The following is a 26,073-nucleotide window of genomic DNA, read 5'->3' as shown; positions in this document are numbered from 1 at the left end:
GTGTTTTCCTTTGCGTTCACTGAAGTAGAGCCTTTCTCCTCCCCTGATAGCCGGCCTCCTCTGATCTCTGTTGACTCGTGAATCAACAGCAGTAATAGGAGTAGCAGAATAAAAGCGGCTATTTTAAGGAGAGCGACTTGGACTTAACTAACTCTCAGCTGCCAGCTGCACTCCCACAGAGAAAAGTGGAAGAGATATGAACGGGGAGTGTGAGAGCAATATTGTATTTTTTTGTTGTGTGTGTGTGTGTGTGTGTAGGTATCTATGTTGCAATTCTGGGCTTTATTGCCGTGGACTGCTTTGTCTTAGAGGCCCAATATAAGGGTGTCCAGTCACACACACACCAACCAGACAGCAGGATTAAGAACATGAGACACAGACACGATGTATAAATCCCACAAATCTATGAAATCCTCACAGACTTATCCTTTATTGTTCTGCTGACCGAGTCTAGACTTCTTGTTAGTCCCTGTGCACCCTCTTCCTCTGTACTTGGATGCTGAGAGCATGTGCGTGCAGACCTCAACCGGTATTTGCTCTGGTGTGTGTGTGTGTGTGTGTGTGTGTGTGTGTGTGTGTGTGTGGGGGAAAACTCATTAGTTTTGGTGAGGAGCGGCGGGTTTGGGAGGAGAAATACGGTCCGCCGGTATCACGCTGCGCTCCGCTGCCTTGTGATCAGCGTAAAAAGGCTGTTGCACATTCAGGTGAAATTAAAAACACAAATTATATCATTAAAGATCTAGATTAGTCTTAATATCTAAATTTGCTGCAAAAAGATGTAGATTTAGATCTACAAACCAAAAGATTGTGACATCATCAAACAGAGCTTTGCCTTTGCTAAATGATTCTTTATTTGTGTTGTTAAAATAGACTCGATTTACCCCTTAATACTGTTATTCACACGGTTGCAGAGTGACCGAGGCTACAGACATAAAGGTATGACTGAGATGAGATGTGATGTGGAATGACGGATGTATTTTAAGGCTAGAAAGCCGTGTAGGTAAACTCGGCGCCCTCAGCTATGGGGGCGCGTTGTGATGCAGATGCACTTCACCTCGAGGACGTGACCGAGCAGCACGCTGACCTGCAAGTCCAGGAAAAGTCACAGCCCGCATGCTAATGTTGGAATATCTATCGATGACGATGGCTAAATCCAGATTACAAGATTTGCAACCCGACAATGGACATTCGGTGCAGTTTTTAAGACTGCACAATCATGTACGCACACAAGGCCAACTTGGCACGCAACCCATATTAGATTTCTAATGACCTTTGACCACATCATGCAGACCTGAGGCAGAGTAACATAGAATGTTATAGATCGCTCTGATGGACCTTAAACATGCATGTTCCTGATGTAACATCTTTATTTCTGAGCTGAGGTAAATTCCACGTCATGATGTAACGAGAGTTCTTTTGATGTGGGACCTGTCACATCACAGGATGGTGGGATGCATACCATGAACCACAAAAGCAAAAGAATCTGCTGCTAAAGATGCGCCCTGACGCTGAGTAGCGGTGCAGTAATTCATTTTGTCGGGAGTCTAATATGGAAATCATTTCGCTGAGGAGACGTCAATGGACATGTCAGTGCCGCTCTACATGTTTTCTTTTCATTTTCACACCACTTTGTTACCGACCGCAAAGCATTAAAGCAGATTTAGAGCAGTTATTCCAGCATATTGCGTGTTGAGTGTTATTACTATAATGGAGCGATTAGAGGCAGACTTGTGAGAACACAGAAAGAGCAGCTGTGAGGATGTGGGCGGGCTGCTGAGTACCGCTACAGAGGAACACCACACGTTGAGATATGCTGTGAAGAGACACCAGTGACCGCTGATACCTGGTAATCCATCGAGGGTGCCAGGGCGAACTTACGAACTTGGTGCGGCATCACATTAAAATGTAATCGAGAGAATAAATGAAGTATAAAACAGCAATGAAATTAACAAGCACAAACATTCTGTCCTGGTCTTAAATCTGCTTTATAACAGCAATGAACGGGAAAAGAGTGCAACGTCTGTCTGACTTCTGGTTCCCGTATTCACACTTCTTACAAGTGTTACAATTTTGTCTTCATCCGAAATCATAGCAGAGCGACAGATCCAGTGTTCGTAGTGGAGAGGACGATTTGGATGGATTAGCGTTGCGAGCAGTTGTTGTTATAATGCTGTTATTACAGAAGACAGATGCTGGTGGTGCACCGACAGAAGCTACTGTATGAATATTTAAAAACTCAAAATGCTGAGAAAGAGCGACTGTATTTTAGCTGCTCACATTAAAGAGATTCAGACTGCGACAGTATTTGGGTCGCACAGATTTTCATCCTCCCGTAGGACCGCCGTCGCTATCTCCCGTTTAACTGCCATCACAACGCCCCGAAGCTAATTTGTTAAATCGCACCTGCTCCAGCTGCATTTGTGCATAAAACCGTTTCGGTGTGAGGCCGGATGTTACCAAACAAGGACGCAAAGCGAGGAGCTGCTTGGTGAAATAAAAGGCTATTTTTAGGATGAATAACCTGTTCTCATCTGAAAGTCTGCTGCTCCGCCAGGTGAATTACTGCAGCAGTCCGGCTGCTCAGCGAACCGCCTCCGAATAAATTCGCGATTATGAGAAAAAGACCAGGCCTTCGTTTTATTGCAATAACCCCAGTTTTCAAAATAGGTTTTGTTTTCTGCACTCGCTCACATCTTATCTGATCACCTCAGAAAAGGTGTCTGGCTGGCTGGCTGTCTGCAGGGCCAGCACCTCAGATGCCAATGCCTCTTCACTGCTTTTCATTTACACGCAGTGCAGCGAGCTGATAGTTAAGAGCAAGGTCTGAATTTCCAGCAAAAAGAACCATCTGCAGGATCGTGTGCAAAAACAGGTGGCAGCGAAATCTGGACGTTGTGCTCGTCTGTTTTAGAGATGCTCCGGGCTGATGCTTTCTGAACGAGGCTGTTAACACGCTTCTACACTAAAATGGCGTCACACTTTTAACAGAAGACAAACACTGAAGGCAACTTGTTAACTTATTTTACTTCATTTGGAAAAGCAGCTCTGCTTTTCCACGACTCCCGGGACTACTTATTGCATTGCAGTCGCTTGTTTACAGCGATTATAAACCAAACAGCTGATCAATGGTGATACTGTATGCTAATAGATAAAGGAGTCACTTGGACTTGTCCCTCAAACAATTGAAACTGGATTTGGACTTGTCGCTCAAAGACTTGACTTGGACTTGTTCATCAAAGACTTGCGACTTGAATTGGACGAAGTATAAAGTGTTTAAAACTTTAAAACACAAAAAAGGTCAAATATTCATAATAGTGTATTCTCAATCAATACAAGTCATCCTGATGAGGGCATAAATGTTCAGACCAAATTTCAAGGCAATCCATCCAACAGTGTGTTCGGCTAATTCATTACAAACCACAAAAATCGACCCGCACGTTCTGCTCCCCAATGAATGACGGCCTGTTCTCAAACCCAACACAAAACGTGATGAGATGAGTATAGCATGCGGCTTGTGTTACTGTGATGCGAACATGCTTGTCATGTCAAGATCGCTGCGGATCACGTCGCTCCACGGCGAGCGGGATCACACTTAACATGCAACGCCTTTCCCGTCTGCGTAATGACTTCACAGTAGGCCACAACAATGGCTTCTCCCCCGGCGGCAACATCATGGAAAATACCTGTCGTTTAGATTTTTATCTCACTAATCCTGACTGAAGTTTGGGATACGCCTTTGGGTAACAGGCGTTCTTTCACCTTCCAAAAAACGATGCATTGAAAACAAGATAGAGGCTGTGACACGTTGTGATATTGAGCTGTATGAAAGAAGATGCTTTGACTTGACTTGAAAAGCTTATCAATGTTGTAGATGAGAGCAGAAACCTCAACCCGGCTCATTAGGAGTGTAAAGCACTGTGGACGAAACACAACTAACTTATTGGCAATCATGATTTATGTCCATAAAGAAAATCTGTGTTCTATGGAACTTTCTATGAAACCGACGGCAGTCCTGTGATCTTTCATTGCAAGCTGCACCTCCACGTCAAACCCTGCAGCCACAGTCACAGACCCGCATACATTTTCCCAAAGACACCACCCTGGTAGCATGGCAAAGTCACGGAGAAGTGAAATTTAAAACATGGGTAGCTTGTTGTGTCTGTATAAAGAAAACACACACAACAGGTAGAGACAAAAATGCGGCTTTGCCGTGTGGAAAAAGTCTCATCAGAGACTTTAGGAGATCTCCGGCGGCTCCGATACAAGAGGGGAGATGAAGTAGACGGAGAGTGATGACATCAAGAACAGATACGTTTTAAATAAACGGGTTCGGGAGGAGATTGTAAATCCTTATTGCATTAGAGATGTTGTGGATTTAGGTGGATTTGTTTTGGGGAAAAAGAGAGGCGGAAACAGAAACACGTCATGCTGATCTGTTGTGTTGAGTGTAAAAAAACTAATTTCTCTCAATTCTAAACAGTTAAAACTTCCTCAAATTTGAAATATTTAAGGGGGAAACAACACTTGACGCTGTCTACAGAGTAATGTTCCAAAGATGAAACATTTATTCTACTATCTTAAGCTGCATTTTCTAAATCAAAATCATCAACATATTCCCATTTAAAAAAAAGTATTTTCTTTGTGAACCTGCATGAACCTCTCACACAGGAAGGACTTTAAACTCTGTTGATGTCCTGATTCAATTGTCTTTTGATAATATGTTTGTGCTCGTTGCTTAGAAGGAGACTACACAGTTGGAATGCATGAAAGAAAGAAAGACGTGTCTCGTGCTCACCCTGGCGAAGTGCTCGGGGTCTCTCAGGAAGACCGTCCTCTCCTTGGCGATGCTGCTGCTGTGGTAGAACTCCACCAGCTCGTTGAGGGAGGAGAAGACCTCCTCCCACACGTAGTACTGACAGCAGCGGTCCTGCAGCACCTTGAAGTGCTGAACGTGGTCCCCGTAACTGCAAAAAGGAACACAACGAGAAGTTAAGAATGATTTCTCATCTTAATATGAGCATCTGTGGTGGGTTGATATGGAACTATGATTCAGTTCATCATGGCTGTTAAAGTAAAAGCTCCTCACTCACTGGTCCTGCTTTTAATATCTGTTAAACCGTGTAAAATGAAAAATAACTCGGCCGCGGCATCAGCAATTGCCTCTCAAAATCACGTGTGCCATGTCGTGCGGTGAGGAGATCTTGAGTATGCTCGTCGTGCAACGTCACGATGTTCAACAACAGCGGAGACGGACAGACGGACGGACATAATCTGGTCGTCCCCGGGTCACTGCTTTTTTTTTTGCACCGCAGTAAATTTGGACCGGCCTCGGGTCGATACCGACAGTCTTGGCCTTTAGTGCTCAAAGCCGGCAACACACAGGAGAACAGCTCATTTCCTTTCTTTCATTTTCATTTTACATTTCAACCTATTGCAGAAAGTCCAGAGTGAAACCTCTGAACAAAACAGATGATGAGGCGACACCAGATCAGATAAAACAACACAGGAGTGGACAGATTGACCACATTTACCTGGGTTACTCTGTGAGTCGAAGCAGATGATGTCGAACAAAACACCCATTTAGCTGAGAATCATTCGTCACACAGCGTAATACATTTCACGTCATATTATTGATGGATACAGGGCTGAGCTCAAAACGATGACACAAAGCCGGTGGCAGGAAACAAAAATAGCCCCAGTGCTGGAGTGCATGCCTCGGCGTCATGACTAAAAGCGTTTGGCCGGCATTCATTGGCAATCATACCTGCTCCCCTATCCGGCTCCACGGTGGTTGCTAAGTAACTTGCCAGCTTATCTTTAGAAAACCTGGACACCTCGCCGTGATCACACGGTTATGTAAGTGCATCCAATATGCGGCGGAAGTCAACGCAACTCCCCCATATTTCTGAACGCATCACATCAGCAGGTGTGTGTGTCGGGCTTGTGAGTTAATGATGGTTCAAATATCACATCCTCTGTTTGGAGGAAAGAGGAGCAGTGTTCTCACTGTCGTTTATTGTGACACCGTTGGTGTTAAGATGGATCAGATTCCCATAAATGACGAGCCCTTCCTTCCAGAATGAAGACAATGTAACCTCGTTGAACTCCTCATCTATCTAGTCTGACTGGCTCCGCTCCAGACTCGGAGAGAAAGTGAATGAGCATCGGCTTGTTTTTTTGGCAGAAGACCTTTTTTTTCTCTATTCCGGGGCTGATTCCCAGATGACTGGATGGCATTCAGCTGCACCTCCACCTGCACCTCCACCCTTCTTTCTCTGCCTGTTCCAATGTGTCACCACTTCTGTGTCCTCGTTTGCCTCTTCTCGCCCAATAGTCTCTCCTCCTCCCAAATAAAACAACAACTATGAAAGTGTGATGAAGTGTAAAGGAAATGGAGGATGCTTTTTAGTTGAAAAACATGAATTGAAGCCAAATGTAAGTTGTTGACACGGTGCCAGCCTTTGAACATGAACTCATTCTGTGAGAGCACCCGTGCTATCTGTCTGTCTTTGCCTCTGGGTCTGTATTCCCTCTCTGTTATCTGACTTCTATCTAACTTTTCCCTCCCTATCTCGCTCCCTCTTGTTATCTGCTCCACTCCGTCTCCATCGCCTCTCTTGACTCGCCCCCTCGTCCCCTCGTCCCCTCCACTGAGATCTTCTCCGTCCCCCGTCACTGACGCCGTCTGCTGCGCCCTACTGGCTGGGCTGTGTTACTGCCACCAGCTGTGCAGCTGTTTGTCCAAATGTGACACAAAGCAGAGGAAAATGAAGGGGAATTTCAATTCTGTGGAGGTGGAGATTATAGACAGGATGCAGACAGGTCAGGTGCTCTCCCTTTAGATGATCTACGACAGTGTAATGTAGAACAAAACACATCAAACACTTCGGAGGAAGGAAAAGGGAAACAACGTATTTTAAGTTGTGCTGTAGCCTGTTCACCACATCTGCTTTACATTTCCTGCAACTCTTTTGTTGTACTGAAATGAACCTAAAACATGTCGTTTTTGTATGTTTGAGGTCAATTTTAAAGTATAACAAATGTCCAAGTGTAACAAAACAAGCCTGGCTTATATTCATACTTATGTGTTTACCAGGGGGTTAGCCCTATTTCTTGATAGATATTTCCAAATCATCCAGATAACATAATGCATGCAACCGCAAACTCTGCTGTGAAAACTCTAATTTCACTCAATGTGCGATGCGATAAAGATGACGGAGAAAGATGGATTTTGTTGCCGTTTTCAAATTTGTACGAGTTGGTTTTCACACGGTGCAAAAAAAGGAAAGTTTCTCCATAAAATAGACAGATCTGTTGTAAACTAATATGTTGTAAACTAATACCGGTTAATAGCAACAGCATTGGAACTCTGCACAGGCTACCATTCAGACTGGCAGCGGGAGGTGTTACTGCATTATACAAAACACAATATAACAAAAAAAAGTTCCATTAAATAGTTATCCAGCAAACAGCTACATGCTTAAGTTAGCAGTTAGTCTAAGTGAGTCGGAAACGTAACGCCAGAATTCTGTGCTTTAGTTGCTCTTTAAACATTGTTTTAAGACAGGAGACAAAAAAAGCATTCCAAAATGTGTAATCCTGAATCTTGCATATCAGTTCTGCATGTAGTGTCAACAGTAAAAAAAAACTTCCTGCAGTGTCTCTGCACAGCTGACCAGAATCGCTTCAAATATTCATTGGGCAACACTTAAACTACAACATCACATCTTCACGCTCAATTTGCCCTGCAGTGCAAAACACGAGCCCACCTCTGCACCACTCGAGTAAACGAATGCACTTTGATACTTAGACACCCGAGTACTGCTGCTATCTGAGCCTCATCACACTGAACACCTCAGGCGGAGATAAACTGCAACACATTCGCAGTATCTAGACCATGAATCACCTCCTACATGCTGTTATCAGCTCACATGAACAATGGAAAGTATGTGATGTAGTAATACCTATAGAAATCATGTGCTGTAATTCATAGATATCCCACAATGCTTTCTCTTTATATTATCCACGGGATCTTGAAGGAGCCGTATGAAGAACTGTTAAATGACACACTGAGGTGGATGGGACCAACAAACAGCCCTCTTTCAGCCAGAAGACAGCAGTTCAACGTTGATGTTTATGTCACGTATTTTGCGTACTTCAGTAACGGCACACCGCAGTTATGTTGCCCTGACCTTACTCAGTATTTCACGATGTATTCCTAACTCTAAACTAAAGTAAGCGAATATGAGGAGGAGCTTTTCGTAGGATATCATATGAGAATACATTTACACTGTACTGTACTATAAGTGGGCAAGAGATGGAACTGCACCAACTCACGTATGACGAACGCCTCGAATATGACAGCTAGCAGCAGTAGCATGAAAAATAGCAATATGGAATGGGGGCGGGGGGGGGGGGGGGCACTTATTTTGATAATCGCCAGATAATCAGTCGTGAACACAGATTCAGATTATTAGTCCTGAACGGCTGGCTCAGGATTGACCTCGCAGGACTGGATCTGATCCTCTTTAAAACACTGGATGACGTTTAGAGCTGTTTCATCCATGAAATGCCGATTTTTATACATTTGCTAAAAGGAAATGTCAATATGAACACGAGCATTGCTGTTTCATCACAGTTCAGTCATATCGCTTGCTTTATGGCTTAAAAAAAACGTTTTAAAAGTGTGCAGCTACTCTTTCATTTTAATTTAATTATTACCCAGAGACATCAGAGTGCATCACACCGAGAGCATCTGTCTCAGCTTGATCACACGCCACACACACACACACACGCGCACACACACACACACACGCACTCCAAGTGCCCTCTCATCTCCCTGATCCAGTGTAATTAAGGCCCACAGCGATAGAGAGATTATTTTCTTTTCCTACGAAAAGGAAACGGGCAAGAGAGAGAGCGATTAAGAGAGAAAATGAAATAGACAGAGCGCAGAGAGAGCGAGAGAGAGCGAGAGAGAGAGCGAGAGAGAGAGAGAGAGAGAGAGAGATGGACTGTAGCTGAGGACAGAAGTTATTTATAAAACTTTTGCTCCGCGCCAGCACAATTCAAGATGCGTGAAGGTCATCCGTCCATCTTTCTCTCGACTTTCACTCCATCAATCTCGTCTCACTTCCTTGTTTTCTCGGTCTCTCATCCTGCCAACCACCCCCCCCCCCCCCCCTTTCTCTAATCTGCTGTTCGGTTCTGCAGATGTCTGGAATACTTCACACAGCCCATGTGTGTGTGTGTGTGTCCGTTATCTCGTGTTTCGCAAGCCGAGCGTGTAGTGTGCACGTGAGTGATTGAGTGAGAGGTTCAGCTCCTCCTGCAGCATCAATAAATATTGGCCATCATCTGTTTGCGATAGATGGATGAGGAGAGAGGGAGGAAGTGTGTGTGTGAGGGTGCTAGGACGGAGCGAACGAGGGGAAGGTTGATAAAAGATGTTTGGTGGATGTGGCAATTTAGCCGTAAGTGTGTTGACGGTTCAATGAGGAGCCTTTCAGACGGAGATGATATTTGGCCTGAGAGAGAGGGAGGAAAGAGTCTCCGGTTATCATCATAAATAAAACGACCACCGACCTAAACAAACAGAGATGACACCTAGAAAAGCAGAACTGTTTTTTTGCTTTTGAAAAGATAACTTTTTCAACTCCATATGCTGCGAATTTAAACCGTTTGTGTTCAGACAAACTGATCGGTTGGGTTGAGACTGCTGTCATTGGTTGAGATACAGGAAGCAGGAATTAGCAACTGGCAAAAGGAATTCCTGTGATGAATGTAGATTTGAGTGGTTATGTAATAGTTTCTCCGAGCCAGAGATGCTTCAAGGAAAGACATAATCGGTTTAGTTAAATCTCAACAGAGCCACCGCTAAGTAACGCTAGGCTAGCAAACCCCCAGGCTAGTCTAAAGCTACTGGGGTACATTATTTAAGCCAGGAAAACTAAAAGTACTACTATGACTTGAAGTACTTTTTCAGCCTCGTTAAACCTCACAAAATAAACATGTTCTACCTCACTTATCCTGCCAAGCTGACTTTCAAAGTTCAGACCAGCTGAACCAGCCCGTAGCGATTTGGTACGCTAGTTAGCTAAATTTCTTTAAATATATTAAGTATCCACCTGCCAAGGCAAGGCGGTAATTCTACTTCTCTCTGAATACTAAAACAAGCCTCACACAGTGTTTTACAGGCCACATTTCAGAAAAGTGTGGTCTCATTTTGAACCATCCACACCCGAGATGAATAAATCCCCGCTTCTGTTATCTTAGCCGCCATCTTGACTGTTGTTTGTTTGGGAGATGAGAGGGAGATACACCTGGAGGAGATCTGATCTCCACTGACTTCACTCCCCTAGTTGTTTCTGGGTTTCATCAGCTTAGCTCGTATTTCAGCTGTGAGGAGGGAAGGACGAGACCCTCTGGAGGGTTTTCCTCACAGAGGGTCTGGCTGGTCTTACTTCAGCACTGTCAATATGAGAAAACAGGGAAATCCAAAAGTTAAATCATGCACCTCCACCTGCCATAAGCTCTCCCGTCTCCTGCCTATTTGATCTGCAGTCGCTGCTTGCTGCTTCCCTCTATCTCTCTCCATCTCTCTTTATATTCTTCTCTCTATTTCGCTCTGTATTTATGTCTCTCTCAATTGTGTTTTGGTCGCTGAACTGTGCTGTTCAATGGGTGCCACTGAGCTGTGGCGTAAGCTCTGAAAGCCTAACTGGACAGTTAATAAAAAATTTAAAAAGGAGACCGGTGCACTTTTCTTTTGGTTCTAAACATAGAAGCAATGATGAAAATAAAACTAAATCAAATAGAGATGATATAGAGATACAGTTACTACTGCAAATGTTGACATTTGTCTTCATTGGGATAGTTCCAAACCCTCCAGGACCTCAGCTATCGGTGATAGCTGAGGCCACGATCCACGATGAAGTGCTTCGACAGTAGACAAACGGCAGCGCAGGCAACAGACCTCCGATTTCCCTTCTCACAGCTGGGTGACATCACACTATTTATTTATATTCTGAAGCTATTGTACACACAGAGTTTCTGACAGACATTCGGAAAACGACAAAGGCCACAGGAGGCCATGTGTGTGTGTGTGTGCGTGTGTGTGAGACCACCATACTGTTAAAAACCCAGTGTGTGAGACGCACATATAGAGGACTGAGTTGTGGTGAAACAACCTCAAGCTCTATCACGCTACAAGACATCCAGCAATCAAAAGAAAAGAGAAAGTGACGTTTGCTCTCTTCCAGTTTGACTGACAGAAAGTAAGAAAGTTCTCCAGTCTGCCCAACATGTTCTCCGTCTGCTTTCGCTTCAGCTACTGATTTCCTAGAGTGTCTTTTGATGACTGGCAGAGACGGGTGCACAGTCGTCGGTACGTTCAGCTGAGAGTTTTTACGTGTAGGTGGAAGGACTGATATCGACGATTGTGGCAGCGCGTGAGGAAGGAAGTGAGATTTTCCATTTGAGAGAACGTGAAAGTTACGAGTCTAAAAAATACCAAATGCTGCCTTTTATCTATGTTGATATACCTCAGCTCTTTTTAAACTGGATCTATATTAGAGCATTGTGGAAGGCTCAGAGAAGACACATCCTTAGGTGGAATCTGCTGAACCTTGAAAGCCTATCTAAACAAAATGGATTCCTCATCTCTCTCTATAAAAGTCGAGGTTGGCATCACTTTGCTCCACTTTCCAAAAGTAAGCTACTAAATAACCCATTGGGACAGTTTCACTGCCATCGTCTGAAGCTGGTCCCCAGACACGCATTCTTTCATAACCACCTTTGAGGAAGTATTCTGAACGGAGGCTGCACTTAAACAGGAGCCCCTCCGGTCCGTCTGAACGATACATCTCTAATTCAGACCACAAAAAGCTTTTATTCCCAATGAAGACTGATCACCTTCAAGCTCCCCCGGTCTGAATCACTGTTGAGGACTCTGCGGGTTTAGTCCTTGTTATTTACCTGAAGGTGTCAGATTCCTCCGGGAAATTCACGTTCCACAATGTCGGATATTTTACAGGCGAGTTTCAGTATATTCTAGTACACTCAATATATCAAGGCCTACTTAAGATACACACAGAAACAATTGATTGATTTGATTCTATCGCTGTCCAATGAGAGCCATGCACCTTCATTGGGTGAATAAAGTCAAGGATTGAAGGAGCTGCATTTAACATTTAAAAGGTTAATAAAGCAGACGTCTAATATCTATGTAAAGATATAGAGGAGTGACGTCTCCCTCAGCAGAGAATGAAGTCTCTCTCCCTCTGTGTGCGCTATTATTGGAGCTTCTCCTTGCTTTGCTTGCAGTGTTAGCGCCGTTAGCACCGTTAGCTGATTATTTATTAAGAAGAAAGAAAAGAAACCATTTTTATTGTCATATATATTTTTACACATACACGAAATGTATCTCTGCATTTGACCCATCCCTGTATATGGGGAGCAGTGGGCTGCCAGTGATCAGCGCCCGGGGAGCCGGGGGTTCAGTGTATTGCTCAGGTACACTTCGACACGTGACACGTCCCAGTCGGGGATCGAACCGTTGACCTTCCGGTTCCCAGACGACCCTCTTAACCCAGTGAGCCACGGTCGCCACGGTCGCCCCGTAATGTTCTAATATAACTCGCTATCACAACAACATGTCATGGTGACACCAAATCCGAGACCTTTAAGACCATGAAATACTTCCATGATGCACTAAGGTGATTAAAAGATGCATTCTGTGAACCATGGTGCCTCTCCTTGAGGTTAAAGTGACAATTAAAACTTTGCATCACAGCCAAATTACCCGAGTAATAAAACATGGAGGTGAAACTGACCCTGATATTTCATTTCAATTAAAACATCACAACTTTATATTTTAACCTTCACAGTGTTGCATGATCTCGAACAGCTTTTTCTGTAAAACTACGAAAACGAAGTCCTTTTTTGGCTCCATTGGCGGCTCTGAAAGTGGATCACATTTTCACGGTCTGACGTCAAAGACGGACCGAGCCGAGCTCCCACAGTTACCGCTGTCAGGACGTCAGCACTGTCAGCACACAAGGACCGCACACACACACGCACACACACACACACACACACACGCACACACACACGCACGCACGCACGCACGCACGCACGCACACACACACACACACACACACACACACACCTGACCCAATTTCCGAGCTGTAACGCCATCCAACAACAGCAGCCAGAGAGGAATCAACAAAAAGACAAGAAGCATCAAAATCCCCCCTCTCTCTTGGCGGACCTGTTACACACACAGCACCTCCCTGCTCTTCCTCCCTTCTTTTCCTCCTTAATGCCGGCAACTTCCTTCCTTTTCCTCCTTAATGCTTCCAAAGGCCTGTCTTAAATCCACTGGGAGAGAGATATCATGCCCAAAACAAGCCACAAATCCAACTGGTACTCATACAGCCTCTGCGGAACCAGAGAAGAGCCCACCCTTTCTTCCAGGTCTGTATTTATATGCCAAAATTCTGACTCCAGATCCCCCCCTACACAACCCCGATTGCACAACACAGAGCCTCAGCTGCATCCCTGACCGCCATCCCCCCGACAAGACAACCGACCGGCCCCATCAGCAGCTCCAGATGGCGTGGTGTGCCAGACAGGATTAGCTCACATCAGGCCAGAGGGGCTGCAGATCCTCTTACCCTCCTCCCCACACCACCTCCTCTAACCCTCTCCTCTTCTGCAGGAGGTCCTCAGATCCCCCGTCACCAACGTAAAGCTTCCACTCAACATTTAATTCACGATCAAACGAGGGACGTCCCCGCTCGCTGCGTGAGCGGGGACATGTGCACACAGTGTATGTTTGCACAGCTCTGCTAATTGAATTAGATTGCATTAGAAGAGATGAGACACTTTAATGATACCTGTGGAGAAACAGGGCTGTTGCAGACATAGGAGGATGGAGAATAGGACTTGAATAGTGAGAGATCAACCTAAGACAAAGTGTTGGGTCCTTGAAGAGTCCTGTGCTTCCTACCTGACGGACATGGAGAACTCTCCAGGGGCGCTCTCACTCTCTCGGACCAGAAAGGCCCCGCACTCCCTGTGTCGCAGTCGACTTTCTGCCACACCGCGAGATATACGACCGGCAAACCAGCTGGAAGCAGGAAAAGAACAATGAGACAGAAGTCATTCATTGTGCATGTGAACCGGGTTGTTCTGGGGGTTTGTGCAGCCACGAAACCATTTCACACACATTGAATTATTCGTTCGGGTGTCTCATAACTTTAGATGTTTCTATTTTCAGTGGAAATGATGAGACTTTAAAAGAAAAAAGCAGCTCTGAACTGTACAGATCTATGCTGACAGTGGTATAAAAGGGAGGAAAAAGTAAAATTAGCACATTTGTGAAGTTATTTTTAAAGAACACTGCTAAATATGCGCGCAAAGACAGAAACCGTCAGTTGTCAGCTGTGGAGCGTAACTAACAGTGCCATGTCATTTCTTTTTTCTCTTTTCTTGTTCTTGCTCATTTGTCTTGCTTAGTCGAGCAGTTTGTTTGGAAGCAAGGTTTGCAGGAGCCTGCACTCAAACGAGCGGAGAGCACATCCGGTACGGAGGCGGCATTATGGGACTCTAAGGTCACGGGGTCAAGAACTCTGGCTCTGCGAAGAAACGTGGAGGAGGAAAAAAAATCACTCACGACTTCTCACGCTGAGCACAAACTTAACTGAACAGCTCACACTGGACCGCATACACCCGACCCGTGTTCATTCACGAGCCAGAGCCGCACCAGTGGCCCGTGCTGCCGGTTTGGTGTGTGTGTCGCAGCGAAAAGTAGAGCCCAGCTGGTGTATGACCATCTGATGGAGATACGGGGTGTACCAGCAGCTTCACTGGAAACACACACACACTAACACACACGCGGCTGTATCGTGTGTGATTACGTAAGCCGGCGAGCGAGTGTGTCCGTTTGGGTATAGGCTGCCTTATGCCGTTATGAGTGCAGATGTCCAAAGCAGAGCAGAAAACGCCCAGAGCGGCACACACTTACTCATGAGCTGTTCAGATAGACCAGTGCTTGACGTGTACAAATGTGTGTGAAACATAAAGTTGAAGAAGTGTGTGTGTGTGTGTGTGTGTGTACTTACGCGTGTGGTCGCAGGTTGATGTAGTTTTTTGGTACAAAGCCTTTTCTGTTGTGGAGCTCAGCTGTGTACCAGTTAGGATCATCCTCCATGTTGGTGATCTATGAGCAAACACACACACACACACACACACACGGATGGATGAAATATTGGCCATAATGATGTGACGCAGCCTGTCGGGTGAAAGGTCACTATCGTTGCTCTCTCACTGGCCGTACGTCCGTCTCCCGGGCCCGGCCTCTCTCCCTCTATTATCCGCTCCAGTGGCTTTCATCCGTCGATGTGTGAAGCGAGGCCGTCCGCTCGCTCAAACGTACGAGGCACGCGCTTTATTGGAGAGTTCAAAAGGCCACGCTGTCACCTGATATGCTCCAGTTTGACTGCTTTAATGTTCCCTGTTTTATGCTGGTGTGTCTCTCTTTGGTCTTGTAGCTGTTTTGTTTCTGCTCTGTTGTCATTTTTTATATTCAGTATTCTAATCCGGCTGTGACATTCCTTGTCATTTAGATTTTTTAAGCTGTTGTTTGCTCTGCTCCGTGTGCAGTGATTTATAAACCCCTTATTTTATTATTTTATCTCCCCTACAGAGCTAAGCTTCATCACTTTTTCTTTATTTTTATCACAGTGCTGCTGTGTTTTATCAGTCAAACTCAAATAAACTAAATCATAGACATTAAAACTGACAGCAAGCAGAGCGTGAAATACAGTTACACGTGTACAACTGAAATGTATCCGGCCCTTTAATGCATCTATGACGGTTAAAAGTCTCCCAAAAAGTTGTCCTGTCCCCTGTCTGCCTTCAGGAACTTCATTTCATGCACCACCTGCTTTAATGGTGTGCACAATCGTACGTGCATTGTAAAATGTGTTGCAGGCTGTGGAGTGATTAACTGCTCTTAGCATCAATCATTGTTCAATCACAGAACTGAATAATTGCCCTTTCACTCAGCTGGTGGCTTCAGTGCTGGCCAGACTACGTTTCATCTGAAGAAGAAGAAATCCATCTGAAACAATCTCTCGCTGTATTTAAAACTATTTATTCCAGGTTTAAAACATGTCGGACGATCTCAAGACGACCATAATCACACAGCCCAGCTCAGGGCTCCGTTAGACGTCGTCTTTTCTGACCATAATCTGAATTAAGAAGTATCTCCTCGGTCTCCTTTCCTTGCTGAGGATACACTTTGCCAGCGCTACGTTTACAGATGCATCGACATCTCTGCATTAAAATCAGCTTCTCTTTTTCTTCGTCTTGCACACTCTGCTTCATCGCTGCCCTCGTGTTTATTAACTCAACAATGAACAGCATCATTGTTGTATATGCTTCTTGGGAAAGAACTCAGTCGAAAGCTTCTGAGCTCAGTTTCATCCATTATTCATTTCTTTCCTCCCCATGTGTGTTTAGGATGTATATGTATAGGATGCTCATACGACCACCCCCACCCAATCAGCTGTGACTGACTGAGCTCCCCATACTGATGGATTTAACATTTACATGATGAACCCGTAAAATAACTATCATGCTATAAGCCCTTAATGCATCAATGAAAAATACATCTCCAACGGGAACATCTGCACCAGAGTGTAAACATCTGAAGACAACTCTCAACGAGGCTTAAACAGGTCAGGTGATCCCTTTGGCCTCGAGGCCCCAGTCAGGAAGACAGCCTTTCTGGGCTTGGGTCTTCTTTGTCGCTCCAAGGAGGCTTAAAACAGAACAATTCACGGCGTCGTATCGCGTCATACCGTTGGTGTACAACCATAGAAAGTGCACAATATATCGCCATTTCCTCCGGGACCGAGTTCGTGCAAGGCGTACACTATAAAACGCAGATCGGCAGAGATCTTTTCCAGACGTGGTTTGTGTGCGAGTAATTGCAGAATTGCGGCAGCGTATGGTTGATTGCGTGCAGCGTAATGTCTCAGGGAGACATCGATTATTGTTTCAATGTATGTTTTAAATCTCCTTTACTTTTGCCTTTATGCTTTTAATGGTTTCATGTGAAGCACTTTGAATTACCTTGTTGTTGAAATGTGCTATACAAATAAACTTGCCTTGCCTTGCCTTGTATATAAGAAGTACGTAGTCCCCGTGACGTCACCCATTGGTTTGTGGACTGCCGTTATGAAGCCTCGAGTTCGCCGCCATCTTGGAATATGGCCGCTGCCATCTCTGTTTTTTTGCAACCAGTGAACAGAAGTTGCATTTTGAATGGAGGACGTAGAAACGCCGTATACTGCTCATAGCGGTAGAGACCTGTCAATCACAGTAAGCCCACCCTAAAGCAACCCCTGCTTTATGGTCTGTTTGACTCTAAATGGACCATCATGTACGAAATGAACATCATGCTGTATTGAAGAGGACTTGGAACTAGAGATTGAGACCATAAACTCATGTTCACAATGTTTACTGAGGTAATAAATCAAGAGAGAAGTAGAGTCATTTTCTCATAGAGCATTCCACCTGGGCACAACACATGCGAGGCGTCCGCAGGGAGGTTTTCATGAAAGCCTACTTAATGGGTGCGAATTACAATTCTACAATTATTGAAAATATCTTTCGTAAAAGACCATTAACAAATGTTTCTATTTAAAAAAAACTGCTTCTGCTGTAACCCTCCAACATCGCAGCTCCACTGAAAACTGCTGGGCATTAGTAAGACATTCTAGTGTTAATTGCAAGTGACAAATAACCGTCTGACCCCCCGCAATTTAGCTATTAAGGCTTTCAGGGGTGTTAATCAAGGGGTCTGGGACCCCGCGAGACCCGCCATAGCTTCAGACCATGTTCCAGCCTTCGTTCAACAGGCCTTGTGGCAAAAAAGGAAGTGAACACATGAAATAGTAGCACTTTAGCACCCGGCAGTCCCCTATGAGTCACTGCCAGTGACGGAGCATTTAAACTCCAAATCGTTTTATTTAACTCTGAAGCTATTTTTATCATTTCATTCGGAGTCTACACTCTAGTCAGCCTGATAGGTGCGTTTCCAGATGTTCCCCAACAGAATGATTGGGGACAAAACCACCACTAAGTAGTGACAAGGAAAGTATCTGTTTTACATGATGGGCATTTTGCGTGATGCTGTTTGAGTCGTGGTGAAATTTTAAAGCTCCGACCATCTGGCGCCTCGAGCGGGAATGAACAAATGTGAGGAATTATTTAAAAGTACCGCTTGACCCAAGTGTGAACCGGAGCTGTTTGGCTGGAGACTAAACAGCCGTTTTGTCCCAGCGGGAAGGAGAAGAGAGTTCAGTGTGATGCTGCCGGCCCAGCCATCAAGATACAGTATGTTAATAAGACCCAAAGACTGATATCTGCACATGAATACTACAGGAAGTTAAGAATCACATTTATTTACTCTGAGAAGAAAAAGAAAATGCCACCTCATTCTGACTGCATCATACATTGACTCAGCAGGATTGAGATGCTGCTTTATTCATGTGTCGTCTACAATTGTAACAGAGTGTGTCTAGGATGAATAATATACCCATCTGCTGCATGAAATGACCCTCAGGCATTATCATCCTCTTTGACATATTCAAATACATGTCACGGGTTATTTCCAGACGACGTCTTTCCCTCCACCTGCCTCAACTATTTCCATACCTCGAGGTACATTTCCAACCTTTTCTCAGCATGCCTTTCACAAACTAGTAATATGTATGCAAGTGGCCAAAGCGATACCACAATGAGAGCAACAGCCGCCCCTGGAACTTGTTCTGCAGCATCACTGCTCTCTGGTGTACTGAGGCTGAACCCCGTGGAGAAACTGATCTCTGTGTCTTTGTCCGAGCGCTGTAGGTGGATGTGGAACAGCTGGTGCCGTGGCGTGAGTCTAGAGAGAAGCTCTTGCTCTTTAATTCTGAGGTTTGCTGCTGATTGTCTTCGGGGGACAATTTTCTGCTACAGTGATTTCCAGCTGTGCAGGAACTATCTCAGCGCTGCATTTGGCCTGTTATCCATTAGATAGACACAACAGCTGCATAGCTTTAAGAGAACCTTTGTTTAGCATCCGATCAGAGATCAGACTGGTTTAAAGGAACAGTTTGTCAATTTAGAAAATACCTTTACTCGTTTTGTTGTTGTTGTTGTGCAAAGAGTTGTATTGAGATGATTGAGACCACTGTCATGTCTGTCGGCTAAATATGAAGCTACAGCAAGCAGCTGTTAGCTTAGCTTAGCATGGACACGACAGACCAGAAACTCAAGGAAGTGACTGACGACGGCTAAGAAACGGTCCTTCACGTATTCATGAGTCTGCGGCGGGGACAGCTGTGGACGGAGGCGTTCTGTTTTCAGGCTGAGATATCTCAGGGACGTCTCGAGGGAATTTTATTTAAATGTGGCACAAACGTCTACTTTGACTCAGAAATGTATTGATTCGATTTTGTCCTAACTCGATAATTAATTTGCTAATTTAGACTAATTTAGACGCACAAATGTCTAATTGGATAAACTTCTTTGGGTCATTTCTTTTCCCGCAAAATCACTTTTTTTGGCCATAATTCGACGCCGTAACTCAGGAACAGAAGGGGAGATTATGACCATGTTTCACATTTGGACAGATGCTGAATCGGTGGCACTACTCTCTGGTGTCCACCTTGAAAATAGACTCATTGTTCAGAACTTCGGTTGAAAATGTGTGAAGTTTTAGAATTTCTAGCTTATTTGCAGCAGCATCCGTATTTGAAGCATCGTCTGCCATTTTGTGCTCTATCAGAATCAACTTTATTGGCCAAGCATGTGAGCACATTTTGTATTTCGAGGTACTTGAATGAGTCCACCCTCTTCTCTTCCTCTCCCCGGGGGACCACCAGGACAGCTTCAGGTGATTGTCTTTGCCTCACATGACGCAGCTCTCTATCAGTCCTCTGCACGCCTCTTTAATGTCTCCAAGACATGATTCCCTGGAATCGTACAGGTCAATTTGATACCTTCCATTTCACCAAAAAATACTTTAATTGTAAATTTCTTTAAAGCGTGCACTATATATATTATGTACACATATATTACATGAGTAAACCGCCACTTGACTGGTTGGGGGAGGCAGACAACCTCAAGTCACTGTAGTTTACATTCATTCCATTGGGCTGTTGTGCAGGTGGGTTTTGTTAGCCTTAGATGAAGCCTGTTTCGCTCTTTCTTGATGCTAAGCTAAGATAGCTTACTTATTCAGCACACAGACATAAGTGTGACTCTGCTCGTTAGGAAACTAGAGAAGAAGTGTATTTCCCCTCCAAGAACAAAACTATTCCTTTACCGTGGAAGTTTAAATAACATCTTCCTGTCCAGAGTTCTGAGCGTGCCGATCCCTTTCTCACTCTGAAATGTCTGTAACATTTAACGCAAGTTAAGGCCGTCGACTGGGTGGTTTCTCATACAGTTCCTTCTTTTTTTAGCAACAGCAGCACCTGGATACAGATACACTCATAATTGTTGTAATTATCACAGTGGAGGCAGAGAGAGAGAGAGAGAGAGAGAGAGAGAGAGAGAGAGAGAGAGAGAGAGAGAGGTGCCTAATCGGTTGATCCATCTGTTCTGAGGCATGTGCTGTATGTTTGTAGATCGATAGATAGATAGATAGATGGGTTAGATAGATAGATAGATAGATAGATAGATAGATGGGTTAGATAGATAGATAGATAGATAGATAGATAGATAGATAGATAGATAGATAGATAGATAGATAGATAGATAGATAGATAGATAGATAGATAGATAGATAGATAGACAGACAGATAGATAGATAGATAGATAGATAGATAGGTTAGATAGATAGATAGATAGACAGATAGATAGATAGATAGATAGATAGATAGATAGATAGATAGATAGATAGATAGATAGACAGATAGATAGATAGATAGATAGATAGATAGATAGATAGATAGATAGATAGATAGATAGATAGATAGATAGATAGATAGATAGATAGATAGACAGATAGATAGATAGACAGACAGATAGATAGATAGATAGATAGATAGATAGGTTAGATAGATAGATAGATAGACAGATAGATAGATAGATAGATAGATAGATAGATAGATAGATAGATAGATAGATAGATAGATAGATAGATAGATAGATAGATAGATAGATAGATAGATAGATAGACAGATAGATAGATAGATAGATAGATAGATAGGTTAGATAGATAGATAGATAGATAGATAGACAGATAGATAGATAGACAGACAGATAGATAGATAGATAGATAGATAGATAGGTTAGATAGATAGATAGATAGATAGATAGATAGATAGATAGATAGATAGACAGATAGATAGATAGATAGATAGATAGATAGATATATAGACAGACAGATAGATAGATAGATAGATAGATAGATAGATAGATAGATAGACAGATAGATAGATAGATAGATAGATAGATAGATAGACAGATAGATAGATAGATAGATAGATAGATAGATAGATAGATAGATAGATAGATAGATAGATAGATAGATAGATAGATAGATAGATAGATAGATAGATAGATAGATAGATAGATAGACAGATAGGTTAGATAGATAGATAGATAGATAGATAGACAGATAGATAGATAGATAGATAGATAGATAGATAGATAGATAGATAGATAGATAGATAGATAGATAGATAGATAGATAGATAGATAGTGGAGAAAACAAATCTTTCTTACCTTGAGCAAGTCCCCCTTGTTGAAACTGAGTTCATCACCCTCTGTGGCACGAAACGTATACAGTGCCACTGCTTCCATGCCGAAACCTCCCAACACACTCACTCACACTCACATACACACTCCACAATCTGGGACCCCCACTAATGCCCCTGGCACAGGGGGGGCAGGGGGGCGGAGGGGAGGGAGAAATGTTTAAAATAAAACAGGTGAAGGAAAAAGGAGGCAATGAAATAAGAAGACAGGACGAGAGAGGAGAGAGAGTAGAAGAGGAGCAAGAGAGGAGAAGGTCTCGTCCGTCCGTCCGCTGAGCCAGAGAGCGCGCAAGAGAGTCAGAGCAGAGGATGAGAGAGAGAGAGAGAGAGAGAGAGAGCGGGAGGGAGGGAGAGAGAGCTCTGCGAGGGGAAAAACACGACTGGCTGCTGCTCAGCAACACACCACCATGAGTAACGTTTAGAGAGAGAGAGCGAGAGAGAGAGACAGCAAGTAGGGGCGAGGGAGTGGGAGGCACTTCCTGTGTATATATTTGTCTCACACGGTTGGTGTGGATTCTGTGTGTGTGTGTGTGTGTGTGTGTTTCTTCAATCACTTGGCCGTATGCATGTGTGGTTTATCGCTACACCGTGCAAACCAGCTTCAGTTTCACACCTTCGAGGTGAAAAGTTAAAAGCCTTTAAAAGCTGAAAACCTACATTACAGGTTGAGAAGACAAAAGGAAGATGTTGTCCAAAAATGGAAAGCGTTTGAATTATTTATTGACATTCATGCAAGATTACATATTTCAGCTTCAATGTGTAGTTGTTGGGCCAGCAGCCGGCAGGGCTTGATTTCTCCCTCTCTTAAGCTGCCTTGTACCGTTGGTTGCATTCAAGAATCGCGAGGCGTCCAGGAGTGCATGCGGAACAGCAACAGAGTGTTTCTACAGTGCGTCTACCAGTCACACAACCAGCATGGCAAAGAGGGTAATCGGGCAATTTCAGCAAGGCTTGTCTTATTTAAGCCATTTCCACTGCAAACACATGAACAACAGAACGTAAATACACAACGGCCTCATGTTCAGTCATGGCCTCAGATGTCAGCCTCAAGGCTCACTGATGCTTGCTATGCAAACTGCAGAATATTGCACCAACGGTTGCATCAGCACTGACATCAAATACGATGCTCTACAGCGGCTTCTCTTCCTGGTGTGAGAGACAACATATACATTTCAGCTCTTGCGTATAATGAGGTCGGCACACTGAGGCCACGAGCTGTCACAGAATGAGAGAGCGTTTGCCCTTTTGCCTCGTCGGAATATGTCATGAGAAATGTTGCTGCTGTCTCCGGCTCTTTAGCATCCGCACCAATGTGTTTTTGCTTCTTCTGCATGAAATGATGCTGCAGTACAGGCTAAATGTGGACATTCTTGACTCTCTACGCAACTTTTATTTTTCTTCTATTTCATTTAAAACCAACATGTTGTGAGATTGCGAGATGAATAGTTGAAAAAACAAACAGCTAAATGAGACCTGGACAAAGCAGAACAGCAGGAAGTCATGGACGGACTGCGGTTTCAACAGCATGACCTGTCCAGGAAGTTCCCAGTCAGCTGGTCTCTTGACTCAGCCTTGAGAAGAGGGACTGCAGGAGGAAGCGAGGAGGGCTGCTGGAAGAATAGAAGAGGAAGAGGAAGTGGAACTGCCTTCCATCTCAAGGGCCAAAAGCACAATCTTTTTTTCCCCCCTTCTTGTGTTTGAGATGATTTCCCACGAGTTCCTACACACGAGGACATGTAGACATACATTTGTTCTTGCATGCATATATAAATGCTCAACAGGATTTGATTTCAAAGCCATGCACGGGTAAGTGGAAGATCACTGAGCATCAGAGGATTTAGAAATCAACACAACCTCCACAGATGGGCATCCGACCTGTTAGCTTGTGAAGCTAATTGGTGCTAATTGGTCATCGCTGTTGTGTTTCTGTGTGGCGCTTCTCAAACAAACAGCGTGGGCGCTACTTTTGTTTGTTGTTGTTTTTTCTTGTTGTTCTGTTCGTCAAGTTGGATTTTCTGTACGTAGGTGGTTCTGTTCTTTGTCTACTCAGCCACTCACTGCGTTCAGACCCTTTCCTTCTGTTCAGCTCACTCAGCTGATGCACTGACATCACTTCCTGTGTCCATTTCCAGCGAAAGGCAGCGCCCGGATGTTTTGAGCCAAGTGGCTTTTGTTATCGTCGCAATGCGTCAAATTGCCCAGTGACACGGCTTGTGATATTACTGATGATTTATTGTACTTTATAATCCTCACATGAACTAATGTGTGAACTGTTAAACTTACACTTCACTGTCTGTGTGAAACTATCCTTCAGTTGTGTCACCAACAACACACAGGCTCACCGAGTGTGCAAGCGCGAGCTTTTCTGCTTGAGTGATGAAAACACTTCTTCCTGTCGGGGGCACTGATGCAGTGGGCGCAGTGTGTGTGTGTGTGTGTGTGTGTGTGTGTGTGCGTGTGTGTCTGTGTGTCAGCAGAAGCAAGTGGGCAACGGCGGAAAAGCAGGTGGGCACAAAGTCTCTCAACTTCCCTTCAAAGACAACGAAAACTCTGAATGCCCAGCTTCTCATTAGTTTGTTCTTCTCTGTTACCGCTCTGAAAGGAGAATTCTGTCCCCTGTGTCCAGTGATTATCTCCCCCTCTCATTCTCCCCCCATCTCTCTCTTTTATCTCATCCCTTGTCTCAGCACTTCTCTCATTGTTTTTGCAAGGAATCCGTCAGTATCGTAAATTGGCTTGAAAAGAACTGTTGTGAACTCGGTGGGAAACCTTTGGATTTCCTTAAACAATGAGCAGATGGAGCAGATGCCCGCTCTTCTGCTCGTGTGTCAGTGACATATTTCATCAGTGAGTCAACATAAAGAGGAGAGCAAGAGAAGGAATTTTCATTTAAATGTGATGTTAAATGTGTGAAGAAGTCACGTTGACGGTTGAACGTGAGTAAAACGAAGTAAAACCTTAATTGCTGACAGCCCGTGGACAAGATCAGTGGCATTTTTTGGTAATTTTTTAATGTGGAAACCTCTTGATTCCTATCTGCATCAGCAGTGTCACAAGTTTAAAAGTGTCAGCGGTGATGTTCAAACCATGCCGGGTGCAAATCTATCAGGATTTCTTGTGAATTCAAAAATTCTATTTTCTCAAGTTGTGCAGAAAAAACAGGCGTCGGTGTTTGAGTAAGATGAGTAAGATTAACGCGGTGTGTTGTTCATGTTTTCCTCTGTAACTGTTGGTTCACATTAAGTTATTGATGAATGGTAAAACCCACCAGAGAGCCGGCTAACAGCAGCGATCGGCTGGAAACGACAGCGTGGCGTGCAAACAAAAAGGCAGAGCGATTCCCAGAGTGCCTGAATTATAGATTTAAAGATGTAATTCGGTCTGTTTTCCCTCGTCCCTTATCAGAGTTGTAAACATGGACGCTGATTGGACCCTAAAAGGTTCACGTTAAACTCACAGAGGTGAACTTGAGTCAAATGTGCAAATGTAAAAAAAACTGTTCTTCTTGCTCACAGGTGGATTTTACACCAGCAAGCATAACACCATTTGCACGTCTGAAAAGATTCAGCTAATAAGCTGGCAGGAGCGGCAGGTATTACACATCATCCTGTTTCACGCTTTCTGTCTTCTTCTTCTGCTGCGTCTGGAACCACGTGCTCCACCGCAGGCCACACACTGCTCCTGCCAGTCTTTCCCCCTTGTTTTCCCAAATTACATAACTTTGCAGGTTTTGAAAACTGAAAAGCACCAGTAATAAATGCGGCGACTACCAGGGAAGGTTTTGCTTTACTTATATGAACCGCTATGTTCACACATGCATGCTGAATGGTATTCAAACGGGCATGACTCGCATGTGTTCGCCGCCTTTGTAGCTGAGATTTACTGCAGTCTGGGCCTGAAATGCCAACGTGTGATAAAACAGTGTGTAATTAACAAAGACGAGGTTTTATCAGCGAATAACAATGGAAATATAATAACAGTAATAAAGATTGATAATGCTGTGGATGTTGCAGAGTTGCTTATCAGATAACCTCATGCTTTTTGCTTCCCTTGTAATTATGTGCTGGTGTTCATGTAACTGACTGCACCACGACCAGGAATAGCCACAGTCAAGTCATTAGACCCGAGGATGCACACAGCAAAGCTGAGGGCCCAATGAGTCTCTAATAGGGTATGAGTGTTGTGAATGGGGGTAATTATATGAAAGCAGGCCGGCTGCAGTGTTTAATGTAAATTAGCTTTAATGAATTTT

The 26,073-nt window shown here is 44.0% G+C and overlaps 1 protein-coding gene across 1 annotated transcript in view; it reads right to left on the bottom strand.

Annotated features, from left to right (window-relative positions):
* The window catches only part of grapa (GRB2 related adaptor protein a), a gene marked incomplete at its 3' end in the record, with an annotated part of 22,805 nt that extends 724 nt beyond the window's left edge, over positions 1-22,081 (bottom strand). Inside the window, exons 1-4 of the mRNA XM_079281582.1 lie at positions 21,790-22,081; positions 15,126-15,223; positions 14,012-14,131; positions 4,796-4,964 (exon numbers count right to left, since the gene is read on the bottom strand). Coding sequence (XP_079137708.1) covers positions 4,796-4,964; positions 14,012-14,131; positions 15,126-15,223; positions 21,790-21,867 — 465 coding nt within the window. The 5' untranslated portion in view covers positions 21,868-22,081. The remainder of the gene's footprint in view (positions 1-4,795; positions 4,965-14,011; positions 14,132-15,125; positions 15,224-21,789) is intronic.
* Between the last annotated feature and the right edge of the window lie 3,992 nt (positions 22,082-26,073).

This window comes from Melanostigma gelatinosum (genome assembly GCF_949748355.1).
Source record: "Melanostigma gelatinosum genome assembly, chromosome: 13".
NCBI classification, from domain to species: domain Eukaryota; kingdom Metazoa; phylum Chordata; class Actinopteri; order Perciformes; family Zoarcidae; genus Melanostigma; species Melanostigma gelatinosum.
Note: the sequence above shows the minus strand (reverse complement) of the source record. Positions and strands in the feature narration are given on the sequence as shown.